The 26258-nt window shown below is 44.1% G+C and overlaps 2 protein-coding genes across 2 annotated transcripts; both read left to right on the forward strand.

Moving 5' to 3' along the window:
• The first annotated feature begins 4549 nt into the window (after nucleotides 1-4549).
• On the forward strand, nucleotides 4550-9651 carry CHCHD1 (coiled-coil-helix-coiled-coil-helix domain containing 1). Its single transcript, XM_066554844.1, has 3 exons — nucleotides 4550-4733; nucleotides 5115-5233; nucleotides 6374-9651. The coding sequence occupies exons 1-3, from the start codon at nucleotides 4592-4594 to the stop codon at nucleotides 6482-6484; spliced, it is 372 nt and encodes a 123-aa protein (XP_066410941.1). The 5' UTR covers nucleotides 4550-4591; the 3' UTR covers nucleotides 6485-9651.
• Nucleotides 9652-11300: 1649 nt separating this feature from the next.
• LOC136559539 (neurotrypsin-like) lies at nucleotides 11301-25624 on the forward strand. The gene is made up of 15 exons (XM_066554815.1): nucleotides 11301-11372; nucleotides 13395-13440; nucleotides 14640-14876; nucleotides 16154-16277; nucleotides 16972-17147; nucleotides 17463-17610; nucleotides 18436-18614; nucleotides 19014-19155; nucleotides 20187-20389; nucleotides 21348-21489; nucleotides 21740-21945; nucleotides 22515-22593; nucleotides 22830-22952; nucleotides 23503-23783; nucleotides 25314-25624. The coding sequence occupies exons 1-15, from the start codon at nucleotides 11301-11303 to the stop codon at nucleotides 25622-25624; spliced, it is 2469 nt and encodes an 822-aa protein (XP_066410912.1).
• The last annotated feature ends 634 nt before the right edge of the window (nucleotides 25625-26258 follow it).

Below are 26258 nucleotides of genomic sequence, written 5' to 3' on the forward strand. Positions count from 1 at the left end.
TCAGAATTGACTTGACAAGCTAGAATAAATGCATGCCCTCTGAGAGGTGAGAGACAAGAAACAAATAACTGACTGAAGGTTAAAAATCTAGCAGTCCAAGGCATTGCGTTGATTGGGCAAGCCACAGTTCTCATTCTTCTGCCAAAACTCTGATACCATGTTGCCTATTTTTTCAGTTAGAAGTTGATTATTTAATTTACTGAACTAGTAGTAGTCTGCATTTTCTGTCCTTTAGCAAGGACTGCAATTTGTAGGAAGCATATAACCTCACTGAAGAATATTGATTTGATAGCTAACATTATGATTTCTAGAACTCAAGAAGTTCAGAGTTGCCTTTGAGTTCAGAAAGAGTTGCCTTTTCTTATTTCAGTCACTGTAGTAATTTTCAAACTGAAAGATCTCTGGGTCCTCTCTAATGGTAAGTAGAATGAGATCCAAGCAGCAGTGGATGTATATGTTTAGAGGGAAAGGAGAATGAGCTGCTTTCTCTGAAAATGGTCTGCAAAGTGCAGCAGCCGCTGGAGAATCAGCAGAAATGCCCCTCTTGCATTTTGACTGAGGGTAGCTTTAAGTGATGTGGAAGAACAACTTCCAAAGGACTGGGAACAGGATAAATTGAATTGAAACTCAGCCATCAGGGACATCAGAGTTTTAGCAGGCATTGCTGTGTTAGACAAGTAGCCATCTGCCTCGCTTACTGTCCTGCCATACACACTCCTCAGCCATAGTCCCAAGAGAGCCACTCCCTTAATCATTAGTTGTCATCTATTTGGCTGTATTTAATTAAAGTTATTGATGGATCTCCAGGCACCTTCTGGGAAGTTGTATTAATTGGAAACATACAGGGTGCCAGGTTCCTTCATTCTGCCCAGAGACCAGAGACCTCTACTGACAGGTTGACATTAATCAGAGATAAAATCCTTTTAGTGATACGACCAACTGAGCCAAAGCCTGCATCAGGCTTTAACAAACTGTACTTCTCTTTATGGTCCATTGTCTCAGAGCTGCCAGGGAGAGATATATGGCCCTGCAGAGGGATTAGGAAGGATAGAGAGGAGTGAAGCTACAGGATTTGTTCCAGAACTCTGACACCACTAGCATCTTCATTTGTGTGCTGTTAAATACATTTTTACTGCAGAAAATACCCATTTGATGTGCAAGTGTCTCAGCTAGAGATGGTACTGGGGATCTTGGAACGGATCAGAGCAGATGATAATACTTTGTGGCATCTTTGAGCAAATAAGGAGGCACAGGTAATTTGCAGTGGAAATGGACTGAATTTCCTAGATCCTGGGGATTAGGGATGGCAGCTCAGAACTACTCAGGTTGACAGGAAAATGCAGGGCAGCTGATCTGATTGAGATAGCGCAGGATAAGCGTTGTTGTGGGAGTTGGGATGGGGTGTGACACATCTAGTTGTGAGTGCATGTGAATATATTGTGCTAATACTTTCCAAACACAATAGCTCAGCAGGCAGGAGTTAAGTCTGAACCGCCTGGAATCTCAGCAAACTGGTTACTTTCACTGCTAAAGTTAAAGTGGAAGTGCTTTAAATTTTAAGGCATCTCTAATTAAATTGGTTTAAGGAGGTCAGGGTGAGACAGATGAGAATAAAGTGTGGTTGGTGAGGGCATTATGAACTGGTATGGTGCATTCAGGGTACATTTGTGTGAATATAGTGGAATTTATCTGAAAGCTGGATCCAGGCAGTCAAAAAGACATGGATATCAACTCTATTCTTTTTTGCCAATACAGCGGATTTCTTAGCCTCATACCCTAACTGATTTTTAGGTAGTATCTGGACATTTTACATAACTACACCAGAAAGTGAAGAATACATGGTGTAATTTCTCATCTCCTAAAGAGGTATTTAAGATAGCAGTCTCATTTTAAAGGGTGTATTTTATCACAGCATTGTTTTTAATTGTGGCATAGCATTTACTGTAGCATCATATGTGGCCCTTATTCAGTTGTGATATATATTCTTTTCAAATCTAGTATTAATAGTTTAAGGTCTGTGTTTTATTTTGGTTTTGACCAGCTGAAACGCAAGCTAGGATTCAGCTTTAAATGTGTCAATACAAGAAAAAAAAATGTTGTAAATGCTAATTAGCAAAAGTTTTACATGGTTTCTATAGTTGTACATTCAGGATTCACAGTAAAACATCTCTGGGGTTCACTGTTGAGGGAATTTAGTTTCTGACTGTCCCTATAAAGTCATCACTTCTATCCCATCCATTAGTGACTTGGTGCTATCAGCTATACAAAATATAGGCTGTAGAGGCATTTGGCTATTCAATAACACAGCCTTTTTGTAGTTCTGCATTCTTCCTTAAACTTAATGTGTAATATAAAAAAATAATGTTTAATAATAAAACTGTGTCCTGCTTCAAACATCTCTGCATGGTGTGTGCAGACACCATCATGTACCGTATTCTGTCTGCTTGGGAATCTCTTATGCTGAGGCTCCAATATGGGACTGATGCCAAAAAATTAGTTCCAATGCAGACAGCAGTAACTTACAGGAAGCTATTATAATTCTCCTTGTGTAGTTTGCCTTTCTCAGCCTCCCCTCCTACCCCACCTCATTTTTCTTGGAATTACTTAAATGAGAGATCAGCTTTTGAAGGTGAAAGGACTTGAAGGTGCTGCCACCATTAGCTAATGTAATTTGGGAAAAGGGACGCTGATTTACAGGGAGTGCAGTTCAGCTTTTCTTATATCACAGTACTTTTGTCTTTCCTTGTTACTGTTTCTTGCCCATCTAGTTAGACATTGCAGGAGGCAAATGCAGCAGGGGAAGGTGGGTAGCTAGCAGTAAGGCAGGAAGGGTAGCTAGAAGAGGCAAAACCAAGAATAGCTGAACTTTACATGAATGGGAATACTGAAATGTATTTCATGTCCCTGTCTGGGATTTTCAAAGTCTCCATTGCTCAGAGTTGTACAGTGCAAGCTCTCTGGCCTAATTTGAAGGTGTCAGCCTGTTTCTTCTCTACTGGTAGTCAAGCTCAAAGGATAGCTTGTTTCCTGTTTTTTCAGAAAAAAATGGTAATACAGAAACATCCTGCTTACCAAAATGTTTCAGAATTGCCAGTAAGTGTTTGAATTTGGACCTTAAGAGATGAAAATGCATTACCAGAAGAGAGCTAAAAAAAATAATTTGCTTACTTGAACATGTCTCATACTCTTTAATTTGGACTCTTAAGTATATACTATTTTGCAAGTAACACAAAAATAATTATAGAATTGGATATACCAGGATTTATTGTCAGCAGATGCAGTAAATTCTAGTGACCATCTTGAGAATAATGTGGTATAGGTCTGGTGATGTTTAGCTCAAGTTAACGGAATTTCCAAAGTCTCTAACTTCCTTGACTAGGCAAAGGGGTGTGCTTTGGGCTTTATGTCTAGGAGGTTGAATATATTTTAATCCAAATCAGTGTCCTGTGGAAAAAAAATGCAAAGAAAAGCATTTTTTATGTAGTCTTGTGTATATGGTCAGAGGATTCCAGCTGTTCCTGATACGGTGGTAAAATGGCATATTCAGGAACTGCTCAAGACAAGGATCTGAGTGCTTTGTGTCCCCAGTGTTCAGCATCTACCTCCTCAGTTTTGTGCATCTACCTTGTCCCTCCTGCTGTGCAGAGACCTGTTTGTATCCCAGCCCTTGGAATGTTCCTGTGCCTTCTGTATTGCCTGCCTTTTTCAGCTGGGGACAGAAGCCCTCCAGAACCTGCCAGATCCGTTGGGGACTTCCAGGACCTGGGGAAGAAACTTCTGGGAACAGGAGTTTTTTCCACCAGAGTATGAGGCTGTGGGAACGATGCTACCATTTTGGAAGCAGCAGTTTCAGTATCTTCTTGGAAGGAACAGTGGGAACAGTGCAGGGGAGATCCAGCTGTATTGTAACGGAGAGAAATGAGGGGCTGGGAGCTGAGTGGTGAGAGTTTGGAGCACCAAGAAGAGTTTCCATGCAGTTGCAGAAGAAATTGAGAAGAGACAGGTGAGAGGGACCTCAGCCATGTCTATAGTATCTGAGGGGAGAGTGTCAAAGGGATGGAGGGATCCACGCTCTTCTCTCTAGTGCTGTGCACCAGGACAAGAGGCGACGGGCAGAAACTGATGCACAGGAAGTTCCATCTGAACATGAATAACAACTTTACTGTGCAGGTGACCGAGCACTGGAACAGCCCAGAGAGGCTGTGGAGTCTCCCTCATTGGAGATACTCTGTAAGTGTCTGGATGCAATCCCGTGCAATGTGCTCTGGGACCCTGCTTGAGCACAGATCACCTACTGTGATCCTTTCCAGCCTCGCCCATTCTGTGATTCCCTTAATTCCGTCTGAATTACTTGAGACAATCATGATTTCTCCTGCTCCGGCTGAGAGTGTTTGCTACTTCCTTTATTATTTCTGCCGCAGAAGGAGTTATTGGTAGGAGATTGTGGGGACAGTGTCGCACTGGTTCCGCCCAGTGCGGAAGCTGAGGGGAGTTACTCCATTTCCATGGCCTATCCTCGGCCTGACGGGCAGGATGGGGCGGGCCAGGCTTCCCGCGCCCGGCACCGCCCTCAGGGCGCCCGCGCGCGGACATGGCGGCGCCAGCCTACCCCGGCTGGGTGACGCGCTGGGTGTCGGGGCAGTGGCGGAACAAGAAGCGGCCCCCGACGCTCCGCCCGCCACGGACACTGGCGCTGGCCGACAAGGTGGCGAACCGCCGGGAGCAGTCGACAGGTGAGCTGCCGGCGGCGGGGCGCTGAGCCGCCGCTGTGCCCCGGGAGGGGCCGTGCTGCTGGCTTGCGCTCCGCAGGGCAAGAGGGGAGGGGCTGGTCTGGGCCATGGAATTCCGCGTGGGTTCTGTGGGAAGGATCGCTTCCTCACGCTGCAACCCTGAGTTTGTGTCGTACGTGAGTCAGACACGTTAAAAATTCAGTCAGATGCTGAATGGCTGCAGCGCTTTGCTTTCTGTTAGCAACAACTTCTCTGCCCAAAGCAAAGCTGGGATCTTGAGTTATGCATTTTCTCACCTGCCTCTACCCCGTTTTAAACTTCTTTGGAGGTTGTTAGCGTGAAATCCCAAACACCTGAGATTTCTGGTTGTGTCTTTCCCTTCAGAGGCAACGTGCATTACGGAGATGTCAGTCATGATGGCCTGCTGGAAACGGAATGACTTCAACGATGCGCCTTGTGCCGAGGAGATCAGGACGTTCTATGACTGCGTGGCCAAGGCAGAAGTAATTAAGGCCTCTTTTATGTTCTTAAAGGCTAGTAGTAGGAAAGGAGGAAGCCTCCAGTCATTTTTTGTATGCCAGTAAGAATAATGTTCTCTGAAGGATTTGATTGTCACCCATTTGAGCAACTTAAGAGCAATGAAGCTGGTGAAGGATCGAGAGGCTCCTACAAGGACGGGCTGAGGTAGCTGGGGTTGTTTAGTCTGGAGAGGAGGCTCAAGGGAGACCTTATTGCTCTTTACAATTACCAGGTATGGGTCGATCTCTTGTCCCAGGCAACTGGTGATGTGGCAAGAGGACATAGCCTTGAGCTGTGCCAGGGGAGGCTCAGGATGGACATCAGGAAAAGCTTTTTCAGTGAAAGGGTGCTGAAGCATTGGAAGAGGCGGGCCTGGGAGGTGGTGGAGGCACCATCCCTGGTGGCATTCAGGAAATGACTGGTTGTATCAGTTAGTGCCATGGTCTAGTTGGCAAGGTGGCCATGGGTCAAAAGGTTGGACTCAATGATCTTGGAGGTCTTTTCCAACCTGTTTCTGACTTTTAAAGGCCAGACATTTTTGAAAAATAAATTTCATACTGCTTGAAAATTAGGGGTGTCTCTGATTATATATTATATATTGATATACTATAATAATACTATATGATAAGCTTGAAATAAAATAATTTTCAAAATAGACTATAGGTAAGTATATGTACTAAACTTGTCCTTAAACTGGTTTCAGGTTTCCATTTTCTTTCAGTAACAGTGTCATCATTTAAATAGTTAGTTTTTGTTGCTGTTTGACAGCATAAGTGAAAAATTATCCACAATTTCTTTGGTAGATGACAAAGAATCAAACAAAGATGAAAAAATAACAGAAAGTAAAAAGAAAAAATCTGGGTTGTTACCAGAAGTTTATATCATTGTATCATAACTAAGAATATGGAAGGATATAATCTTCACAAGATCACAGTCATTAATTGCATCATTTCAAGGTCATCACTTGTAATTATTGAGCCAAGTGCTATGGTAAGTATTCTTTAAAGAAACAGCATTTTTTTGAAAGAAACGTCCCTGTACAATTAGTAGTAGTCTCTGGGAATGAGCATCAGCTTTGCAAATAAACAGCAGTAAATATTTTGAGGAGTTTTTTTCTCTTTCAGAAAGAGCGCAAGAATCAAAATGAGGACACCCTGTCATCCAGGGGAAATTTGCCTTCAAGCAAAGTGAACAAGCTCCTGAAGAGGTTTCCTCAGATCACACGTTATGTATAATGTACTTTATGAAAGAGACTGTGGACAAGCAATTAAAGTTGGGGTCTTGGTCAAAAAAAAGGAAAGTCAAGTTGAGTGATTTTTTGATGTCAAGTGGTGTGTGGGTCTTGACCCTGCTTTTGATTCCAGAGCAAAAACCACCCATCTTGAGTATCAGCTGATTTTGTTCATGAGGCTCTTGGGTCTTGTAGTGTTAGGATTTCTGCAGTGTTTTTCAGCTTGCCTACTCAGGTCCTCACTGTTAAATAAAACCTTCTAGGCATTCATGCAAGTGCATTTTGTAACAGGGCATGACTTCTTCATGTGCAAGCTTCTTGCCCAGCTCTGGAGCTACTATCAAAATGTGCTTGGGTTCAAACACTGAGCCAAGTTAGAATTAGTAATGATATGATATTAATGATAGTAGTAATTGATGGTATGATGGCTCATGCTCTTACATGGGTGTATACACAATCTGGTGCCTCTTGAAATTTTTAAAATTTCCACTGCTGTAAAAAAAAGGCTGTAAAATTTAGAAAAAATCTCCAGCAAAATACCTTGTTCATACATAATACAATGGTAAGTATTAAATATAACTTTAACATGGAAGTTTGTGATTTAGACCCTCTGATTTGCAGGTGGGATAGGTATGGTGCCACATAAGTTTGATTATTTTGTCTGTACTGTAATAAAGCAAGACTGGTGTTTGACTTGGGCAACTCATAATCTACAACAAAATGTTTCATTGTTTTTTGGTAAAAAAAACTAAAAGGGGGAGAAGAAGTTAAAGCATGGACTGATAATTGAAATAATGTAATTCATTTCTAGTTTTGATTGGGGGGGGTAATGGGGAGGGGGAGTTTCCACTGCAGTACCACAAAACTACAGGCAGGTTCTTGGGAACAGTACCTCATTGGTGGGGAAAATGCAGTGTCTTGGAGAACTAATGTTATAACCATTTATATCAGTAATTCTTTGGGGCATGTAGAAGAAGCAGAATAAGAGGAAAGTCAGGCACACACAGACTGTGTGATTACCCATGGGTGGCTGTGGAGTTTGCTGGAGCTGAGTCCTCTGGAGCCCCAGGCTGATACCTGTTCATCACAAAAATTTTGATCAGGTGAAGGCTTTCAAGTTGCTGAAGCAACATTTGCTTAGTGGTTTAATTACAGAGGCTCATTAGTGGATAATCCAGGGTAGCTTATTCTTTTGTTGCTATTATGACATAATTGGGTCTTTTAGAGGATTTGGGGTCAGTAAGAACACAGTATCCACATCTGAGTTTGGGAAAACACTTTGGTTCTGTGGCATTTTGCATTTTCTGTCCAGAAGACATTGTGAAAAAGAATGCTATTTGCTTTTCCTTCTTTTCTGAAGGATATAAGCTAGATTGGGAGTGAGGAACTGATTTACCTCTGTTGATGATGATTTTTCTTCATATTAAAAGTTGGAATAAAAGTGTTATGCATCTCTTAAGATAGCACTTGTGCTGAATGTACCAAATTCTAGTGTGTGTGAGGAACAGTCTTACATAAGAGGCTGTAACAGAGACACTTAATACCTTTTTCTATTTTTACTTTTGAAATTTTGCACTGCTCCCACTAATCTGAACAGCTATTTTTGTATTATACTGCTTCATGGTGAGCTTCACAAATTCAGTTGTTTGGGGTTCTGTCTAGCTTTTTATATATCTACTATAAGCTTGGAATTACTATGCTAAGGTTTTCCAATCCTTTATTTATTGAGAGGAAGGAAGCAATGCTTTTCAGGCGCACCCAGGTTTTACAGTGCTACCTTTAAAAGTACTTGAGCAATTCTTTTGCTTCTTTTGTTATAGCCAAAACCACCCCAGTTACTGATTGTCCTTGGCAATTTCAGCTGCTGGACATTTTCCTGTATCTCACCATTAAGCTTATATTAGGTGTTTAAATGCATTCTGTGACATGCTTGTATTGAGGATCACTCCATTAATAGTTCATGTGTGTACCCACAGGGACCAGCACTGTTCTTTCTGAGTTGGGTTTGTACCATCCCATGATGCTGTTGCTGGGGGGTAAGGAAAACTGTTCTGGTGTGGAGCACACTGGTTAAGAACATTGCTGCAGAGACCTGTATGTGATTGCGTGGTGAGGAAAGAATTAAACAAAAGCTGACTAGCTGTTCTACCCTCCTAAGTCGGATTTACAGGATTTAAGCAGATCTGCTGGAATTCCTTGGTCTTATTCCTGTACCTTATAGCTTGACTGCTATACCAGCTCTGGGTGTGATTGCTGTTAACTACTCCTTTTAGGCTTTCACTGTGGATATAGCATTAATATTTCAGCTGGTCCTGATGAACAGTTGTCCTGCTAGTTCAGGAGAAATAGGTTGAATTCCAGAGAGCCAGGGACATTTTAGAAGATGGCATTTCTTGTTCAGAAGGGTCAATACAGGAAAATCTGGTAAAATCAAGACAGACTCTGTAGGGAATCAAAGACTTCCTGTAATAGAACTATGCATATGTCTTTGTGAGAAGGTGACTACTGTTAAATAGCAGATTTAGATATTTACAACTACTTCTTCAAATTTGCCCATACAAGAAAGTTCGGGATGTTTTACCTGTAGATACATTACTGATCTAAACTGCTGTAGTTATATTGGTATAATTCCGTTTTAGGTCTTCCTCTCCACCATGGAGAGTAGTCATGAGAAGCTTTTGAGATCCACCTGTCTCAAGAAATGTCATTATGTGTGTGAGAAAAACAAGGGGGCTCTTGGTAAGAAGGAAATAGTTCCAAAACTACCTGCCAGAGAGGAGACAACTGGAAAACCCTCTGTGTCTTCCTGGTTCATCATTCTTCCAGAAAGTGAATACAGGCTTGGACTTCTGTTGCTTTTGGTGTACTGGTCTGTTTCCTTTAAAATTACCTTATCTATTAAATTGCTTTATTTAGGAAAACTTTGCCTTGACAGGGAGGCAACTTAGAAGGTACCATGAGAAAAATCCAGTGCAGACTTCTGCTTGAGGTGTGAAACCCTGTTCGTCAGAGGCCTGAACAGGGAGTGTCTCACGGCATGGAGTTCTGAATGAGCACCAACAATCTCTAGTAAGGAGCTAGTTTTCTCTGAATGCTAATAGAATTTCTGTTCCTGTTTCCAGTATGTCCTTTCCTTGTGTGTTCAGTGGAATAAATGGTTCTAAATTCTAACACAGTCCCATATTTTTTATTTTGTGCAGCTCCTTTGTGTTACTGCTGCCTGAGAGTTATAGTGTGATGCAGTGTGATGCAGCATCTAAGCTATTTCCATCCCCTGCTGCCCTGATCGTCTGCCTCCCTGACTATGAGGATATAGGAGATTTGCTCCTGATTAACTGAGTGTAATTCTTGGCCAAATCCACTCCAGAAACAGCTTCTTTTTATCATTAGTGACTCCTGTAAAAGATCCAGCATGGAGGGAAATTTCCTTGCTTTTGATGAGTGACTTGAGGATGAGGCAACACAGAACTGTCACATGAAGTGAGTAATGGGCAAAAGTGAAGGAAGAAAAAAAAGACGCTTTTTGTGAAGTCAGTAGATTTTTAGCAGCCTGTTCCTTGTTTTTATGCTGAAGGTGTCTTTGCAAGTGCTATTCAGCAGACTTGGCCAGAAGTGAGCTCATTCCTAAAGGTGACCTTCATGTTTCATGCTGTAGACACCACGAATTCATTGCTCCAAAATCAGAATATAAGAAATGCCCATTAGACTGAGCAGAGAAGCAGCACCAGGAAAGCGTAAAAAAAGCATTTTCAAGACTGAATAGCTTCAAAGACCCAATTGCTTTCTTAGATTTAATAGTGTTTAAAGCTTGTAGCCTTGAACCCTAATTCATATGAAGGACCAGCAAGTTGAAAATGCTAAAACCCCCTATGGGATAGGATTGTTCATAGTAATACCATAATGATTAACCCTCTGGAAAGCATCCTAGGCAATTGAGGGAAAATATAGCTCAAGGTCAAGGAGACGCTCGATGGCAAAGTTCTCTGGTGGCAATACCCACGATGGCAAGATAGAGGGCTGAAAATTGGGAGCACCCTGGAGAGGGCTGTGCCACCTGTGGGTTTTCTGGGGGAGATCTGGAAGCTGCTTAACTTAGAGTTTTCTGGGTCCCATTTACCTGGGTTCAAATCTGAGGAGAGCTGACCTCGGGAAGCTGCAAGCTGCTAATCGAGGAGGCAGCGGTGGGGGGGATAAAGTCCAGATTCCTTCCAAGAAGTCTAATCTCTGGCAAATGTACGCGCACACGCCGTTGCCTTTCCCAGCTGTTGCTGGGGGCTTTGCAATAGGACGCAGCCCCAGCTCCTTGCCGTGCTGCAGCCTCTGTGCCTTGGGAAGAGGAGGAAAAGGCAACTGGGGAAGGACATTGCAGGAGAGGAGAGGAGAGGAGAGGAGAGGAGAGGAGCGGCGGCCGGCCCCGCCGCTGGGCAGAAGGGGCGGGGAGGCGGAGGCTGGCACTGCGAGCAGCGCGTACCTGGAGCACGGGGGCGGGGTGAGGAGAGGGCTAAGGGCTGTGCCCCAGCGCTTGTGCTCCCCTCCGAATGTGCCAGAGAAATTCGGGGACGTGTTCTGTTCCCTTATTTCTCTCCTCTCTTCTTCCCCTTTCTGAAGAGAAGAATCAATGAGAAGAGATGGGGAGAGGAACAGGAAAGTGAAATTCTAAGATGCTGCGGGGAACTTTGATCCCTCTCCTCACATCCCTTTCCCTGCGTAGCAATGGATAAGGCACCCCGCTCCCTCCGGTGCGGAGCGGCTAGCGTGGGAAAGCACACCCTGGCAGCTGAACGAGAATGTGATGCTTGAAGACACTTTGTATACGAGGGATGGAAATCTCCAAAATACTCGGGCTCCTGGTAGAGCTCTCAAGTCTGCTATCCTGTCTCAGATGTGTGGAGGTAAGAAAAGGTTGTTTTTCTATCTGTTTGTAAGAAGTCACATGGCTCTTTAATATCCTCCCTGTAAGTGGATCTTGTTATTACTTGAAAATGTTTTCTAGAGCATTTAGGCAGTTGTGGTCTCTGGGAAGGACTGGGGGCTTGGGGAGAGATTTGTTTCATTGTGCATATAAATCCAGAAAAAGAAATAAACCGGGAAAGCAGAATACACAAGGGCTTGCAGATGCTTTGGCTTGCGTTTCCAGTGTTTCTCATGCACTGCAGTGACCCTGGCAGGAAAGATCCTTTATATCCTGTTCTTTGCTGATTGTCTCCCTTGCTTGTGGACAGATGATTTATAGCTGCACAGACCTGGGACAATGCCTGCAGCATAGGCTGTTTGCACTGAATTTAATTGGCGGCGATGGTCAGCGTTGGAGTATTTTAGAAGCTGCTACAGAAACTGGCAGCAACTGATTTTTCATTAGAAGGGAAGCTTATTACTTGGACTGAAGTACTTTTGTTTGTGGTCCAAGAAGAGCAGGTTCAGTCTCTCGTATTTATATCACTGGCAGGCTAACATGTGTGTGCAGGTGTGCACTAAAAGCTGGGGATTGAGGGACCTGGATTGTGGTGCAGTCACAAAAGTACAGCTTAGCTCACTTTCTACTCTCTGCAAAGAGCTTTGAGATCATCAGGTAAGTCCTTCAGTGTTGTTGGTCTGGAAACCATATGTAGGCTTGCAACAGCCTGATACATGCAAACAGATGAATTTTTTGCCTGAAAAGAGTTTATCTGTGCATCCCTTTGTGCATATAAACCTGAGATCTGATCTGCTACTACTGAACCATGTCAGGAATTCATCTTCCATATGCAGTATCCCATTCTGACTTCTGGGAAGTGATGCTGGAGCGTGGCCATGGTTGTCAGCACTTTCTGGATCATATTCATAAGGTTGATTTGAAAATTATATCTGACATGAATAGGTGTTGTTCTTGTCAGATTTCTGTGGGAATTACCTCTGCTTATTCCAGAAGTGGATTTGGTTTAATTCCAAATATAACTTTTCCTATTTTCCAGGAAGAGGTGAAGGTGAGAGAGGCAAAATTACTACATTTTGAAGAAAACCACAACCATTACCAATAGCTAGTATCCTTTAGCTATCCTTTAGCTGCACATCTCTGCTCTATGAATTACAACTCTTTCTTCCTATAAAAGTATTAGAAATGTTCATTTAGAAACTAATTAAACTACAAGGAGCTAGCAGAAGCATGTATAGTTTCTTCTTTTCACTCTGAGTCTGTGAAGGTCTTGCACTTGCTTGCACACTATGTAGTGATGTTGAGTGGAGATCCCTATCTCTCAGCCTATAGTCACATTGCAACCACAAAAAACCTGCCCATAAGAGGAAATGCAGTTGTGGGGCCAGACAGGACACTAGAATTCTGAGGACTTTGTTTCATATTTTTTGGTCTTAACTATTTAACCCCATTTAGATAATAACAGCATAGGCCATATCATATTTTCAAGTATTAAAACCAAAATCCTCAAAAGGCCTTGGATTTTCTTCCTTTGATGTTTCCTACTTTATACATGGATGTTTATTACCATTTTACAGGAATCCTGTGGGCATCATCTTCTCACTCAAGTAAATAAATATCTGCTACTGTAGCTGTAGATGACTTGCCCTATAAACAGTGAGAGGATTAGTAGTTATTATTTTTCTTACTGATAATAATGATTTTCTTCTAGATTTCCTTTCCATAGGCATATCATTCAGACTTCCAACTCTGTTGAAAAAAAACAAGCAGAGCCCAGTAATGTAGTGCTTAGATCAAGGGTAAATCTCTGCAGGCCAGTAATTATTCATTTTGTTGTTAGTGGACAGAGCTATGGTTGCATTTGAAGAGGAGCAACGGGGAGACCAGGGAAGAGGCTGGTTACTAGGGTGTGTTTGCCCAAAGCTGAGCTGCTTTTAGGACATGCCCATGTTTATTTCATTGGATAATCATCTCTCTGCTTTTGTTCTGTTTCTTTTCCCAGGCTTTCCTGGGATCCAAGCCCAACCAAAACCATTTGCAGAGTGCAGGTAAGAACAAGAAGTTATTAATTCAGTCATTGGGCAGACTCTTTCCTGCAGTGGTGATCTGAGACCATAGGCACGATGAACCACTGCTACCTGGCCTTCTTCCTTTCTTTTCATCACTTCTTCAATCTTTTCTCTTGTCCCAATGCCTGTTCATCTCCTTCACCAACATGGCCAGACTACTTCTGTTCCTTCATGTCGAATGCTTTTGCAGCTCCCTGCTCCTCCTACACGTTCTTTTCTTTAATCTCTTTCTTTGCCTTGGTCTTTTTTACATGCTTACTTTTCCTCTGCTCTAACAACTACTGAATTCTCAGACACCCTCTCAGACACCATCCCAGTTGATGCCACACATATAATTTGTTTTCCAGGCACTGACTTCCAACTGCTTCTCATTTTTGTACCTTGCATTTAACCTTCAGCTGTCGCTTACCCCCTCTGGGCCTGGCAGTGGCTAGAAGGCAAAAGACAGGATGCAACGTTACTTTGTACCCTTGCTCTTACCCTCAGGTGCAGAAGGGTTTTCTGAAAGTGTTGGCTTCTTTCTGTTTGCTTAGTGAGTAGAGCTGTAAATGTCCCTTTCTCAGTCTACTCTTCCCATGTTATGGACTCTATAAAGCCCACAAAACCTGGATGGTTTTTTCCCACTTTGTTATTTCAGTGCCATGAATGGAGAGTTTTCTCCTTTTTAAGGACCATAATAAATTAATTATTGGGTATTTTTACACAGGATATTTCACATGGGCACTGAAACATTGGCACCTGCACTTCCCACAATATAAATTTGAATATATTAGCCAAGTCCAGATAAGCAAGGTGATCTGCTCATGTGTATAGGGAAACTACATGCTATGAAATACATTTCCCACCTTCCTGCTTTGTGCAGTTCTGCTCCAAAGTGAATACATGTATTGCATGTACAGTAATGGGAACCAGTTCAACTTGTCATGTTTGGGCCCTAAGTTAACACTCTTCAAAGGTCTGTCTGGGCAGTTCATTGCTTCAGATCAGTTTGTGATTTAGACAGTGAGTACTATGAATATTCTTTGAGCAGCACCTTGGAGAGTGATAGAGTTTGAATCAAGCAAGCAGCAGCTGAGACTGCAAACACCAGGGGTATTTCTCCTAACCAGCTGGTGTCTCCCATGTTGTCTGAGCTTCAGTGTGTGATGGTGATGGTAACCCTCCCTTCCTGTGCCCAGCTCCCAGCGTGTGTCCTGTGGGACCTCTTGGCTACTACAATGGCTCACTGGCGGTCACCGAGGCCGGGGCAGAGTGTCTCAACTGGGCAGAGTTCCCTGACTATGTCCAGCAGTACCCAGACCGTGGCCTGGGGGACCACAACTTCTGCAGGAACCCAGACGGGGGAGCGACGCCCTGGTGCTTCTACAGGCTTGTGTCAGGAGCCATCGGCTGGGCCAACTGTGACTGTAACCAAGGTAAGGGCTCTGCTGCCTCAGGGCTCAAGCCAGCAGTGTGTGCTGCATAGACTTGTAAGTGGCAGGTGGAACACCCTGTGGAAAAAGCACAGTACAAAGGCTATTCTGAACTGTTGAAATAATTAATACTAGAGGCTAGCCTGTGTGGGAGAAAAACGTCTGTATATCATAGGGGGTGGATTTAAGCTGCTGTAGCTGTAATGCCTTGTATAGATGTTTTATTCTTATACAAAGAGACTTCTTTTTTTCTACTGCTAACTTATGCCACTTTGAAAACAGTTTCAGTTATGTAGAAAACAACCCACTTCTTCTCCTTTAGGGTCCATATCAGAGCATTCCTCACGTAAGTGTAGCAGTTCAAATATAAACTACTTCTTCAATATAAAATCTTTAGTGACAAGGCAGGTCATAGGCTCGTGTTAAACTTCCTCAGTGCTGGCAGAAGGACTGAGCTCTCTCAATGCATTGGCTGCTGTGCAGCATTCTTGAAAATGTCCTTTTTTCTGACCTTCCTCGCTTTTCCTGCATTTTGCAGAACAGTTGAAACACCAGTCTAATAAGTGAATTGACAGTCTTTTCCCTTGTCAGTGGATGTTCTTTCAAAGATGTCTTCATTAAAGAGAGGAATATAAGTGTAGTGGTGCTGTGTTCCTGTACTGAGGTGCTGCAGACAAGTGTGTCCTTTGCAAGTACTAAAACTGAGTGAGGAAATGTGCCTTCTAAACAGTGGTAAAATTTTTGGTGGGGTGGGAATTGAAAGGGTATTTTATATATACTAGAGGCTAGCCTGTGTGGGAGACACTGGCACTTCCTTTTCTTAGAGAAATTAAAGAGGATTCATCTGCTGTTACTAAACATCTCACTGTAGCAACACTGTCATGCAGGTGAAGTGGTTGATGGAAAGAGATCAGTGGAGTGTCAGAAGTAATTAGATAGATTTTCACACACCCTTTCAAGATAGCATGTAAAATCATGCCCATTCACAGAAGGAGAATCCAGGAGCTTTTGCAGAAGCCAAATTTCCTGCTGGTATTACCATGGATTTGAAAAGACCATAACACCAACCATCCTCCCAATCAGCCATTGCTGGGACTGGGAAGGTGCCCCACCCCACACTCTTTCATGCACATCACTTTAGTGCCAGCACAGGTAAAACAGGAATGAAAGAAGTCAAGTGCAGTTCAGCTCAGCGACATGCAAGTCCAAGACTTGCTGGTCTGAAACTTCTATCAGCAGATAGCAGCTGGTTTTTGGTTGTTTTTTTTTCTCTTTGGAAGGTGCTGTGCGGTTGGCTGAAGACAGTAGTGTGGAGCTGTACTTCAATGGACTCTGGGGTACCATCTGTGCTGACCACTGGACTGACTGGGATGCCAGTGTTGTCTGCAGGCAACTAGGTCTCAGGTGGGAACCTCAGTCTAGTTGTGAGAGGTACATGCTTGTGTGGCTTCTGAAAGAGCAGCCTCTGTGGTTACAGTCCCTCTGGCTGGCAGAAAGGAGTTTTGTGGTCTAATTTTCCACTTACCGGAGTCCTTTTTTTACTGTTTTCTTTCTGTGGCTACCCCCAACCAATCATCATTTGCAAGAAGTTTTTGAAACAATAGTCTCTGCTTCATGCTCCAGGCTGTGAAAAGTGAGCTATGAGATCACTTTCCCTTTTTATGATCATCAGCTGGAGTTACTATAGTGATCTAACAGAAATTTTAGGAGTATGAATGCTCTTTGGGTGTCTGGGATTTGGACATTCAAACTTCTAAACAGCAAGGAGATAAGGTCCACAGAGAGGGAAGGTGATTCAGATAGTTGGTGTTTGAACCTGTTAATGGGTTTGTTCATTGTTCTCAAATGAGAGTGCCATTTCTGACTACACCAACTCCTCTGCAGTAGGTGGGCACATAAAGGGGTTGGGAAGTGCTGTGTGCTTGATTGTGCTTTCTCATTAGACGGTAAATGGTCACCCCTTTATGCACTTCCAATTAACTGGGCACACCAGGATGTGAAATGCCACAACTGGCCTGGAGAGTCACAACAACAGCAGGAACTTGTAAGTCAAGCTGTGCTGTGGCATTTCATTGCTCTGTTGCATCCTCTGTACCAGTGAGATCGGCACAGCTGGCAAGAAGAGTCATTCTGGACCATGGCCTGTTCCCCTGCACCTGCAGTCAGCAAACTGCCATGGAGATGAGGAAGCCCTGCTGCAGTGTGGCTATCAGGAAGCTCTGTCAGGAGTTTGTAACCAGGGGAGTGCCGTGGTAACTTGTGTTCCTCCAGAAGGTAAATCTCCAGGGAAAGATCTCAATTGCCCAAAGATGGCTGGTGCTTATGACCGCATCCCCTTTTTATCAAGCCAGGTTTTTGTCTACAGGCAGAAAACTCCTGGTCACCACAGCAGCCAATTAAAGAGACAGCAGTATCCCACTCTGGGGGCTGCAATCATGGGTACTTGTTGGGGGTCTAGAGGGGAGGATGTGGTAAGAGAGCATCAGGAGAGCTCCTCTGGCTAGAGAATGGTTCTACACCCTAAACTGCTGGATGTGCTTTGTCTCTGTCTTGTTCTGTTGTGCTCTCTTTCCATTCCTTGAAGCACAGGTGTAGGTGCCCCACTTCGTATAGTTGGGGGGAAGGAGAGCTTTGAAGGGCGAGTGGAGGTTTACCATGATGGCAAGTGGGGAACCATCTGTGATGATCAGTGGGACGACCAGGATGCTGAAGTAGTCTGTAGACAGCTGGGACTCAGGTAATTTCCTTGCTGAATGTCATGGAGTAGTAATAGAAGTAGGCAGAATGAAGAACATGAGAGCATGTCCATTCACTATACTACCAGCCCTTCCTATAGGAGATACACAGAAACCTTGGGAAACGTAATTCTGGATTGATGGGATGATAAAGGGATTTTGTACCCCATTCTTCTCAATTTTATGGGTTTGTGCTGTGTAAAAAAAAAGGTACATTCCTGTCTCAGGATTGTGTTTACCCCTGTTCAACATTTTTGCATAAATCATAATACAAATCTTATTGGCCTCAATGACAACTTGTCATGGTGATTTCCATATGTGAACTGCAGTTTCTTACTTGGTTAAGTTTAAACACCTCTAGTTTCACTGGCTGCCCTTATCCTCTTCAGACAGGAAAGCAAGAGAGACCACCTCATTCTTCTGTGTGCAATTCAATGCTTAACGTGGGAGCTGTTGTATACGGACCATTCTTGAAAATCACTTCAGTACAGGATTATTTAAAATAGATTATTCAAATTTGAGATCCCTCAATCTTTAGGAGTTTTGCCTGTTATGAGATTGTAACTGAGACTGATGGTACATCATTGTCTGCAGAAGTCTGAACTGTTCGTGTTGTAGTAACATTTTTGTTATTTGCTGGAAGGGCTCATTGCAAACTTTCCAATAACATATTTCAATTAACAGTTGGCAACTCTACTGTGTCAAAAATACAGATGATCTATGGGAGGACAGTGACCTAGCATAGGAGAGTCCCTGTGCAAGGCAGAATCTGAGGACACAAGACTGTGGCCTTCCTTACTGAGCATACATATCTGTAATGTTTACAGTGGGACCCCAAAAGCCTTGTCATGGGCTCACTACGGGCAGGGATCTGGCCCAATCCTGCTGGATGAAGTGCAGTGCTCAGGGAATGAACTCTCCCTTGATCAGTGCAAGAAGAGTGACTGGGGACAGCAAAACTGTGACCACATTGAAGACGCTGGGGTCTCCTGTGACCCTTTCACAGGTACAGATGTACAGCTCTGCCAGTCAGATGCGGTCGGTCTCACCCCCCATTACTTGACTTGCTCAGCAGGTAACCCCCTTATCCCGGTTCAGGATCCTGCACAGCTTCCATATATGGCTCCCACAAGGGCTGCTGGATGTGGAGGCAGAGAGTAGATCAGAGGCAGACTCAGTGGTGTTCCCACGGTTTTGCTCAGGTAGTGTGGAAAGACTGAAGTGAATCCTCCCCTGACAGATCGGTATGTTTGGAACCAATGAACGTTTGTATTTTGAGTATCCACAGACATCTGTCTCTTTTGTTTCTTTCACTCATGGGTGGTACAGAGACCTAGCATGATGCACAGGCTGTTTCTTTTCTCCCCTGCTGAGTGCTGCCCTTTCCTTCTCCCACTCCCTGCAGAGGGCATGGTCCGGCTGGCCGGCGGCCGCAGCCCCAGCGAAGGCAGGGTGGAAGTTTACTACAATGGAGACTGGGGCACAGTGTGCGATGATGGCTGGACAGACCTTGCTGCCCAAGTGGTCTGCAGGCAGCTGGGCTTCAGGTAGGACTGAGAGTGTGTAGTGTCTGTGCTTCCTAATTTCCAGGATTAGATTCCATCACCATTGACTGGGATAGGCCGGTTCTTAATCCTTCAATGGTGTTTTTGTTAGAAGGCTTATTACCATTATACAACTTATTAAGGAAAGATTACTAGGTATCCACATCCTTTCCAAGGGGCAAAAATAAATCTATTATCTCTTGCCTCAGCCTGTTTTGAAAGCAGATAACAGGCTTAATACTGTCCTTATGAACCCCTCAGCAAAATCAGAGAATTTTCTTTAACGCTCCTTAAATTTGCAGGTGTCATTTCTACTTTATTAGTAAAAGGATATCACCTATCTGCTCCAAATGTATCAACTTCAGTAGCTGAACAAAGACCATCAGGGCAAAAAAGAGTAGCAATAGGGATTTTCAGCCCATTGCTGAGCTGTCATCCCTTCAGGTAGGAGTTTAAAATCAGGATACTCTTGCCTTTGAGCTAGTAAAATGGGGTTATGTGGCTTTTTTAAACATGATTAGGGTTTCCTTCTAAAATTTCAACTTTATAGATGAAAAAAAGACTAAATTCTTCCATTTGAGTTCAGCTACGTACTATGTTTGTCATCTCTTTTAGTGCCTAAGTTTGCAGCCTTCTGCAGTTCAATTCCAGGTAGCTGTTTCCTATAAAAAGAAATAGAATTACTTAAATGTTGACATTTTTGATGCCTCCTCTGCCAGCCCCTTCTCAAATTGATGTACCTGCCATGACTGCAAAGCAGCCTCTGCTGGCCCTCTGTGCCTTTGAATGTACCTTTGACCAAACACTAGAAAATTGACTGGTCTGAGGAGGCCTCCCTGAAAACTGAAGCTGGCAAGACATGAGGGTGCTTGGTTGCCATCCTGTGTGGCCACTGAGTTGTTTAGGTCAGAAGGCCACCGGTACCATAGTTAAGCAGGGGAGTTTCTCTTTGGATCTGAGCTTGGGTCCTTCTGTGGCATTTAGAGTTTCAATGTTAATTTTTTCAATGACAATTTTCTGTTTCCTTCCTCTAGTGGTCCTGCTGCCCTGGCCTCTGAAGGAGAGTATGGTGCTGGCCAAGGCTTCATCTTACTGGATGATGTGGCATGTGTGGGGACAGAGCTGACTCTCCTGGACTGTCCCCACAGCAACTGGGGGCAGCATGACTGCTCCCATGCTGAGGATCTGGGAGTCCGCTGTTCCCCAGAAAGCAACACGGTCATGGATGGCAGCCTGGGTAACTCACCTTGCTCTTGCCCTGAACAGTGGGAAAGTTTCACTTTCTGGTCTGTTCCCTTGTAAGCTCTGGCAGATGTGGGAGTTTTCCCTGTGCTGTTTCAATAAGGGGTCTGCTTTTTGAGAAGGAATGAGCCCTGGCTGAATTGGGGCAGAGCCACAAATCTGTGGCTCCACCAGACCTACTATCAGACCAGCAGATAAATGGAAACTGGAGAGAGATGCATTGGCAGTCTCTGAAACAAACCTCAGGGGCTGAGGGACAGTGGCTGCCTTAGTGTGCCATTGCTCAAGGGAACCCTTTTACTAGACCTTTTAGGAAACTTAGGTGTGGTTACATTAGTGCCACACCTAGCAAAGACAGGAGGATTTCAGATGCAAGGTGTTGTTGTTTGCACTCCCTTTTGTGGATGGCACACTTCTAATTAAAATTGTGAAAGTATTTCAAGTTAGCATAATTTCCTCATTTATATAATGCCTGATACTCTCCCCTTTCCTTACGACAGGAGACTTTCCAGTTTGTTAGACATTTGTTTGGCATCCAAATTTTTGTTTTTCCTGGATATAGAACTCTTCTCTTGCTTAGAATCATGTACTAGTTTTACAATTCAATTGATTTTTTTTTCCCCAGGCATGTTTAAGCTTGTCTAACTCTTGCCTTAGGATTAATAACTTTCTTTCTGTTCTTATTCTCCTCTTTACCCAGCTTTCAGAGTATGATCCACTGATGATTTCCAGTATGTATTAAATAAATTAGTATGTATATAGTGTTCTGATTCAGCACAGAGGTAAAATGTCTTCATATAGACACACTTCTTTATTTTCTTTCTCCCTTTTTTTCCTTTTAGTTTTAAGCTTACTGACGTCTGGGATTCATCTTTTTCTGTAGAACCCAAGTTTTGGACAGCTGACCCCTCTGGTTATTTTGCTTGCAGCAGCTCATGTGTTTTCTGCTTCAGGGCCTCCTGTGCGCCTGGTGGATGGAGAAAGCACCAAGGAGGGCCGGGTTGAGGTCCTGCTGAACGGGCAGTGGGGCAGTGTCTGTGACGATGACTGGACAGACAGAGATGCTGCAGTGGTTTGCAGGCAGCTGGGATTCAGGTAAGAGCTGTGGTACAGGCATCTTACAGACAGAAACAGCTCTCAGGAGCACTTCTGGACTTGTTTCTGGGGGCTTAGTTTTAGTTTTGGCACACCCAGATATGCTTGAGGGAGTAGGTTGCTCTTCTCACTCTACTACTGTCGGTGTGTGGAGTGACACATAAATATTACTCCACTTAAAATGCACTGGTGACTCAGGTTCACTAGGCTCCTGCTCACTGCAGATTAGCCACCTTCTCTCTAATTGCAGTGGGACAGCAAAAGCCAGGGCAATGGCTTATTTTGGCGAAGGCCATGGGCCCATCCATCTGGACAACATAGAATGCAGTGGCATGGAGGACAGCCTGGGCCAATGTGCCACGCCTGACACCAGGATTCACAGCTGCTGGCACAGTGAGGATGCTGGGGTGATCTGTGACTATGTGGAAGAAAAGGTCCAAGATTTCAAGAGAACAGGTGACATTCCCATTTCTTCTGTGCAGGAATCTGGAGTTCTGGTTGTAGGATCTCTGCATGTTTTTGTGGTTTTTCCCTGTCATTCTTGTCTTTGGCTGAAACTTCACCTACAAAATAAGCATGTCCTGTCCTGCACCTCCTACGTTTTTCTTGTTTTCAGTGTATCTTCTTAGCAGCACAGAGTGTTCCAAATTAGACTGAGGAGCTCCACCCATGTCAGGCCTTTGAGCCTGCACAATTTCCCCACAGCCGAGTCACCATACTCTTCCTTAGAACAGCAATCATAAGCAATCTTTGGGATTTAGAATACTGAGGAAGTGTAAGTATAGGTCCCACTCTTGGCATGATACTATAGAGACTTCAGGTAAGCACCTCTGGTGAAATTAAGGAAACCTATGGGATCAAATATTCTATGAATTCCATATGCACAACACAGTCCACAGTCCATAAATCCACAACCTTGAGGATTAATGCCCTCAGAGAAGCTGAATGGTATTTGGCTCTGTGACAGCAATTCTGATACTCTAAGGTGAAGGTCCCTATCCAACTGCTGTAACTTTGCCATGCAGGTCCAGAGTCTGAAGTGTGTGGGATGCGCCTGCTTCACCGTCGCAAGAAAAGGATCATAGGTGGAAACAAGTCTCTGAGGTACTACCCTGTAAATGCTGAGTCAGACTGGTTCCAGCTTTCCTTCAGGCTCTGGAAATAGCCTGGGAGATGCTTGACTACATTAATGCATTTTCACTGGTGATTTTTGAACTTGGTTTGAACCAGTATCTAGGAAAGAATGCAAGCCAGCTGAGCCCAGATGAGACAGAGTGGATGGGAAAAGAGGAAAATGGCTCCCATGTGTGTGAGACTGCTTATTCCTGTTTCTCCTTCAGAGGCAGTTGGCCATGGCAGGCCTCACTGCGGCTGAAGGGTTTTCGTCGAGATACTCGACTGCTGTGTGGAGCAACGCTGATCAGCAGCTGCTGGGTGGTGACTGCAGCCCACTGCTTCAAAAGGTGTGTTTGGGAGTGGGGAGCCCCAAGGGATACTCAGTGATGGACAAGATAACCTCATGCAAGTTTATCCTCCTAGCCCAGTGGAACTACATGAGCAAAGTTTCTAAAGTAAGACCTTCAAGTTATGATGTGTGTGATCTTGGAGTGCTTATGGGGATAACTCAATATAGACTTGCTTTTTCCTTCACTGCTTACAGCTGGTCTCTTAACTGTGAGACTTTACAGCATAAAGGGAACCAGCATTTTGACATTTAAAGTGCTTTAAGGAACTGTGAATACGTCAGTTTGCAAGTCTGTTGCAACTATAATAATCATTATAATCATTTTTATAGAAGCAAAAGTCCTGAGCCTGGTAGATAGTGATTTGAGACACCAAATCTACACCAGCTGGCATGATCATATCTGCTAAAGAGGTCCAACATTCCTGCAGCTGGAACTGTTTTACCACTGTGGTATGAGGAGGTGGTTCAGTGTCATAGCAACTGAAGCTTGTGTGAGTCTGCTTTCCTCTTAGCCGGACTATTGAGATCTTGAGTCTGAATTTCTCCAGGTTTGGTGTTGATGTGCGGCGCTACCTCCTGCGTGTGGGCGATTACCACACAGGTGTCAAGGATGAGTTTGAGAGGGAGCTGCCCGTGGAGCGGATCGTCCTGCACAGGAACTACTGGGCTGGCAGCAATGACAATGACATAGCCCTGGTCCGGATGCGGGGCAGAGAAGGGCACTGTCTCTCCTTCAATCACCACGTTCTGCCCGTCTGCCTGCCTGACAGGAGAGAGAGGTCTGACATCAACAGGCAAGCCTGCATCATCTCTGGCTGGGGAGACACAGGTGAGTGGTGGGGCTTTGAGAGGCAAGAGGGATGAGGAAGTCTGCCTTCAGAAGCCTACATGGGCCATTAATTTATGTCAATTCAGGGCTATGTTCTCGCTGCTCCCATTGTCTGTGCCAGTGCATGGTGCTAAGGAATAGGAAGATGAGTGGGGTTTTGTGCTATTGTGTTTTCATCTGATTTTGAGGCTTATTGAGTCTGCTCAATATTGGTGAAAGCTTTGGTTTCCACAGCATCCCTCTGAAGCTGTGGGAGAGACCAATGCTGCCATCTGGCCACAGTCCTCTCTTTCTTCCCATTTCTACACATGTATTTGCCCACAGTAGGCCCCTAAGGGAGCAGCCTGTGCAGAGCTGCTATACCAAGCCCGTGAGAGGCCCCCATGTTTCCATGACCTGCCTTCTTCATGGTACTGTCATAGTGAAGTGAGGGCTTAGAGGTAGAAGGAGCCCTCAGTGAGAAATCTTTCTTGGACTACCTTGCTTAATCTGCCTGTGTATTTCTGCAAGGACAGATGGACTCTGAGTCTGGTTTCTGCCCTGGGTTCAAGACAGTCTGGACCTGTCCTCTTTGAGCATATTACTGTGAAGCTTCCTAGGTAAAAGGGAGCACGGAGGCCTTTCTGGGGCTGCTATGACTGGAGAAAAGCCATATGTTTAGGAAGATTTCCTGCCAAAAGCCCCAGGAGCTCATCTGTTGATTTTGGACTTGCCCGTCCTTCTCAGCTGTTTCCCTAGCTATTACCGCAGCTTTTTAACTGCAAGTACGTATTTGCCTTTAGAGTTCAGTTGTGCCAGTTGCACGTGTCACTTCAGGATATTTGGGGTGGATCAAGGAGAAACTTAGCCATGTAACTTACCTTAAGCTGTACTGGAGCTTAGTAGCTAGAATCCTTCCCACGCACCAAACCCAGCTTTCTCAATGGGGAGCAGTTACCTACTACCTTGTGAACTTACATAAACCTTGGGCACAGAAAGGTCATGCTCTAATATAGCACATTAGCCTTATGTTCTCAGCAACCCTGGGCTAATAAAGAGATGTGATCAAATAGACTCAAGTCTGGCCAAAGATGAAGGGAATTCCCTTTGAATAATATTTGAATACCTCTGAAACATCTTCTAAAACTTCTCTGAGGATTGAGCACTTAACAGATACTACTGCATTTATTTTCTTGAGAAAACACTTGCTTTACTGAAGAGGAAATTGAGGTTTGGAGAGGTGAGATAAATTGAACAAGGTTCAAGTTACTTGTTGACAGAATCAGGAGTAAGACTCATCCTTTGATCTAACCTTTTTCTACAATCCTCTTCCCCACATCTTTGATCTTACAGCTCCTTTTTTTGTGGTCTGGCTTGGCATCACTGTTTTCAGAAGTTCTTGTGGTTTCAGAGATGCTGAACTCAGCCTATTTCTGTGCGGCAGATTTGACATGAAATGTAGAAGTGTCTGGTTTTGTAGGGAGCACTGTTGCACCAGGTCACTGCTGTTGCCTGTATGTGAATCAGTCTGGCTCGTCTCTTTTATTCCAGGGAAGTCCTATTCCAGAACCCTGCTGCAGGGGGTGGTGCCCCTTCTCCCACGGGAAGACTGTGAGGCCCGTTACGGGCGGAAGTTCACCAACCGCATGATTTGTGCTGGGAACCTCTCTGAAGACAAACGGGTGGACAGCTGTCAGGGTGACAGTGGAGGGCCACTCATGTGTCAGAGATCAAATGGACGCTGGATCATCTTGGGCATCACTTCCTGGGGGTATGGCTGTGGTCGGAAGGATTCGCCCGGTGTGTACACAAAGGTCAGCAAATTCGTACCCTGGATCAAGAAAGTGACCAAGCTAAAATGAAAATGACTGAGCTCTTGGAATTTCAGCACATGGTCCTTTTGCTCTGCAGCAGCAGAAGGCTGTGGCTTCTGGTCTGTGACTGATGGAGATTTATTTTGACATTGGACACTGGCAAAAGATTTTAATGTAGAACTGGAAGGAAAACAGTTGTGACTGATTCTTCAAAGTCTTTGGTTTCACTTTTGTCTGTAATCTGTAAGCAGAGAAAGCAGGTGCACAGTGGTAACAATGATCAGTATACATTGCTCTAAATATCTGAATCCTTTAATGCAATCACACTTATTCCTTTTCCCTGGCACACAGAAATGGTAGAAGTAGAGAGATACCTATTGCTGCAAATCTATTCATGGTTGTATGTTTGGACAGTTGAAACATGCTGCAAGGAGAGGCGAGATGCTTGGAAGACAGCACCACATGTTGGCATAGTGGAAATCTTCAGATTTTTTTTTCATAACAGCTCTCTTCAGTTCCAGGAATCAGAAGATTTGACCTGAGTTGAGGAACAGGGCAACAGCTGGGTTTTTTAGCTTCCCTGATATGTCTCTAGGGAGAACATTTTCTCTTCTGAATAGTCGGTCTGCTCCCATAGGATCCCTTTCAAGTGTCTGCCTAGGCTAAGAGATGCTCGTCCCTC

This window comes from Molothrus aeneus, chromosome 8 (assembly GCF_037042795.1).
Source record: "Molothrus aeneus isolate 106 chromosome 8, BPBGC_Maene_1.0, whole genome shotgun sequence".
In the NCBI taxonomy this organism is placed as follows: domain Eukaryota; kingdom Metazoa; phylum Chordata; class Aves; order Passeriformes; family Icteridae; genus Molothrus; species Molothrus aeneus.

Excerpts from the sequence above, each read along its gene's own strand:
- CHCHD1 (XM_066554844.1), top strand. The coding sequence starts at position 4,592 with ATGGCGGCGCCAGCCTACCCCGGCTGGGTGACGCGCTGGGTGTCGGGG. Across the intron at positions 4,734-5,114 it reads CCGCCGGGAGCAGTCGACAG|AGGCAACGTGCATTACGGAG; the intron begins GTGAGCTGCCGG and ends CTTTCCCTTCAG. Across the intron at positions 5,234-6,373 it reads ACTGCGTGGCCAAGGCAGAA|AAAGAGCGCAAGAATCAAAA; the intron begins GTAATTAAGGCC and ends TTTCTCTTTCAG.
- LOC136559539 (XM_066554815.1), top strand. The coding sequence starts at position 11,301 with ATGGAAATCTCCAAAATACTCGGGCTCCTGGTAGAGCTCTCAAGTCTG. Across the intron at positions 16,278-16,971 it reads TGCAGGCAACTAGGTCTCAG|TGAGATCGGCACAGCTGGCA; the intron begins GTGGGAACCTCA and ends CCTCTGTACCAG. Across the intron at positions 17,611-18,435 it reads TGTAGACAGCTGGGACTCAG|TGGGACCCCAAAAGCCTTGT; the intron begins GTAATTTCCTTG and ends TAATGTTTACAG.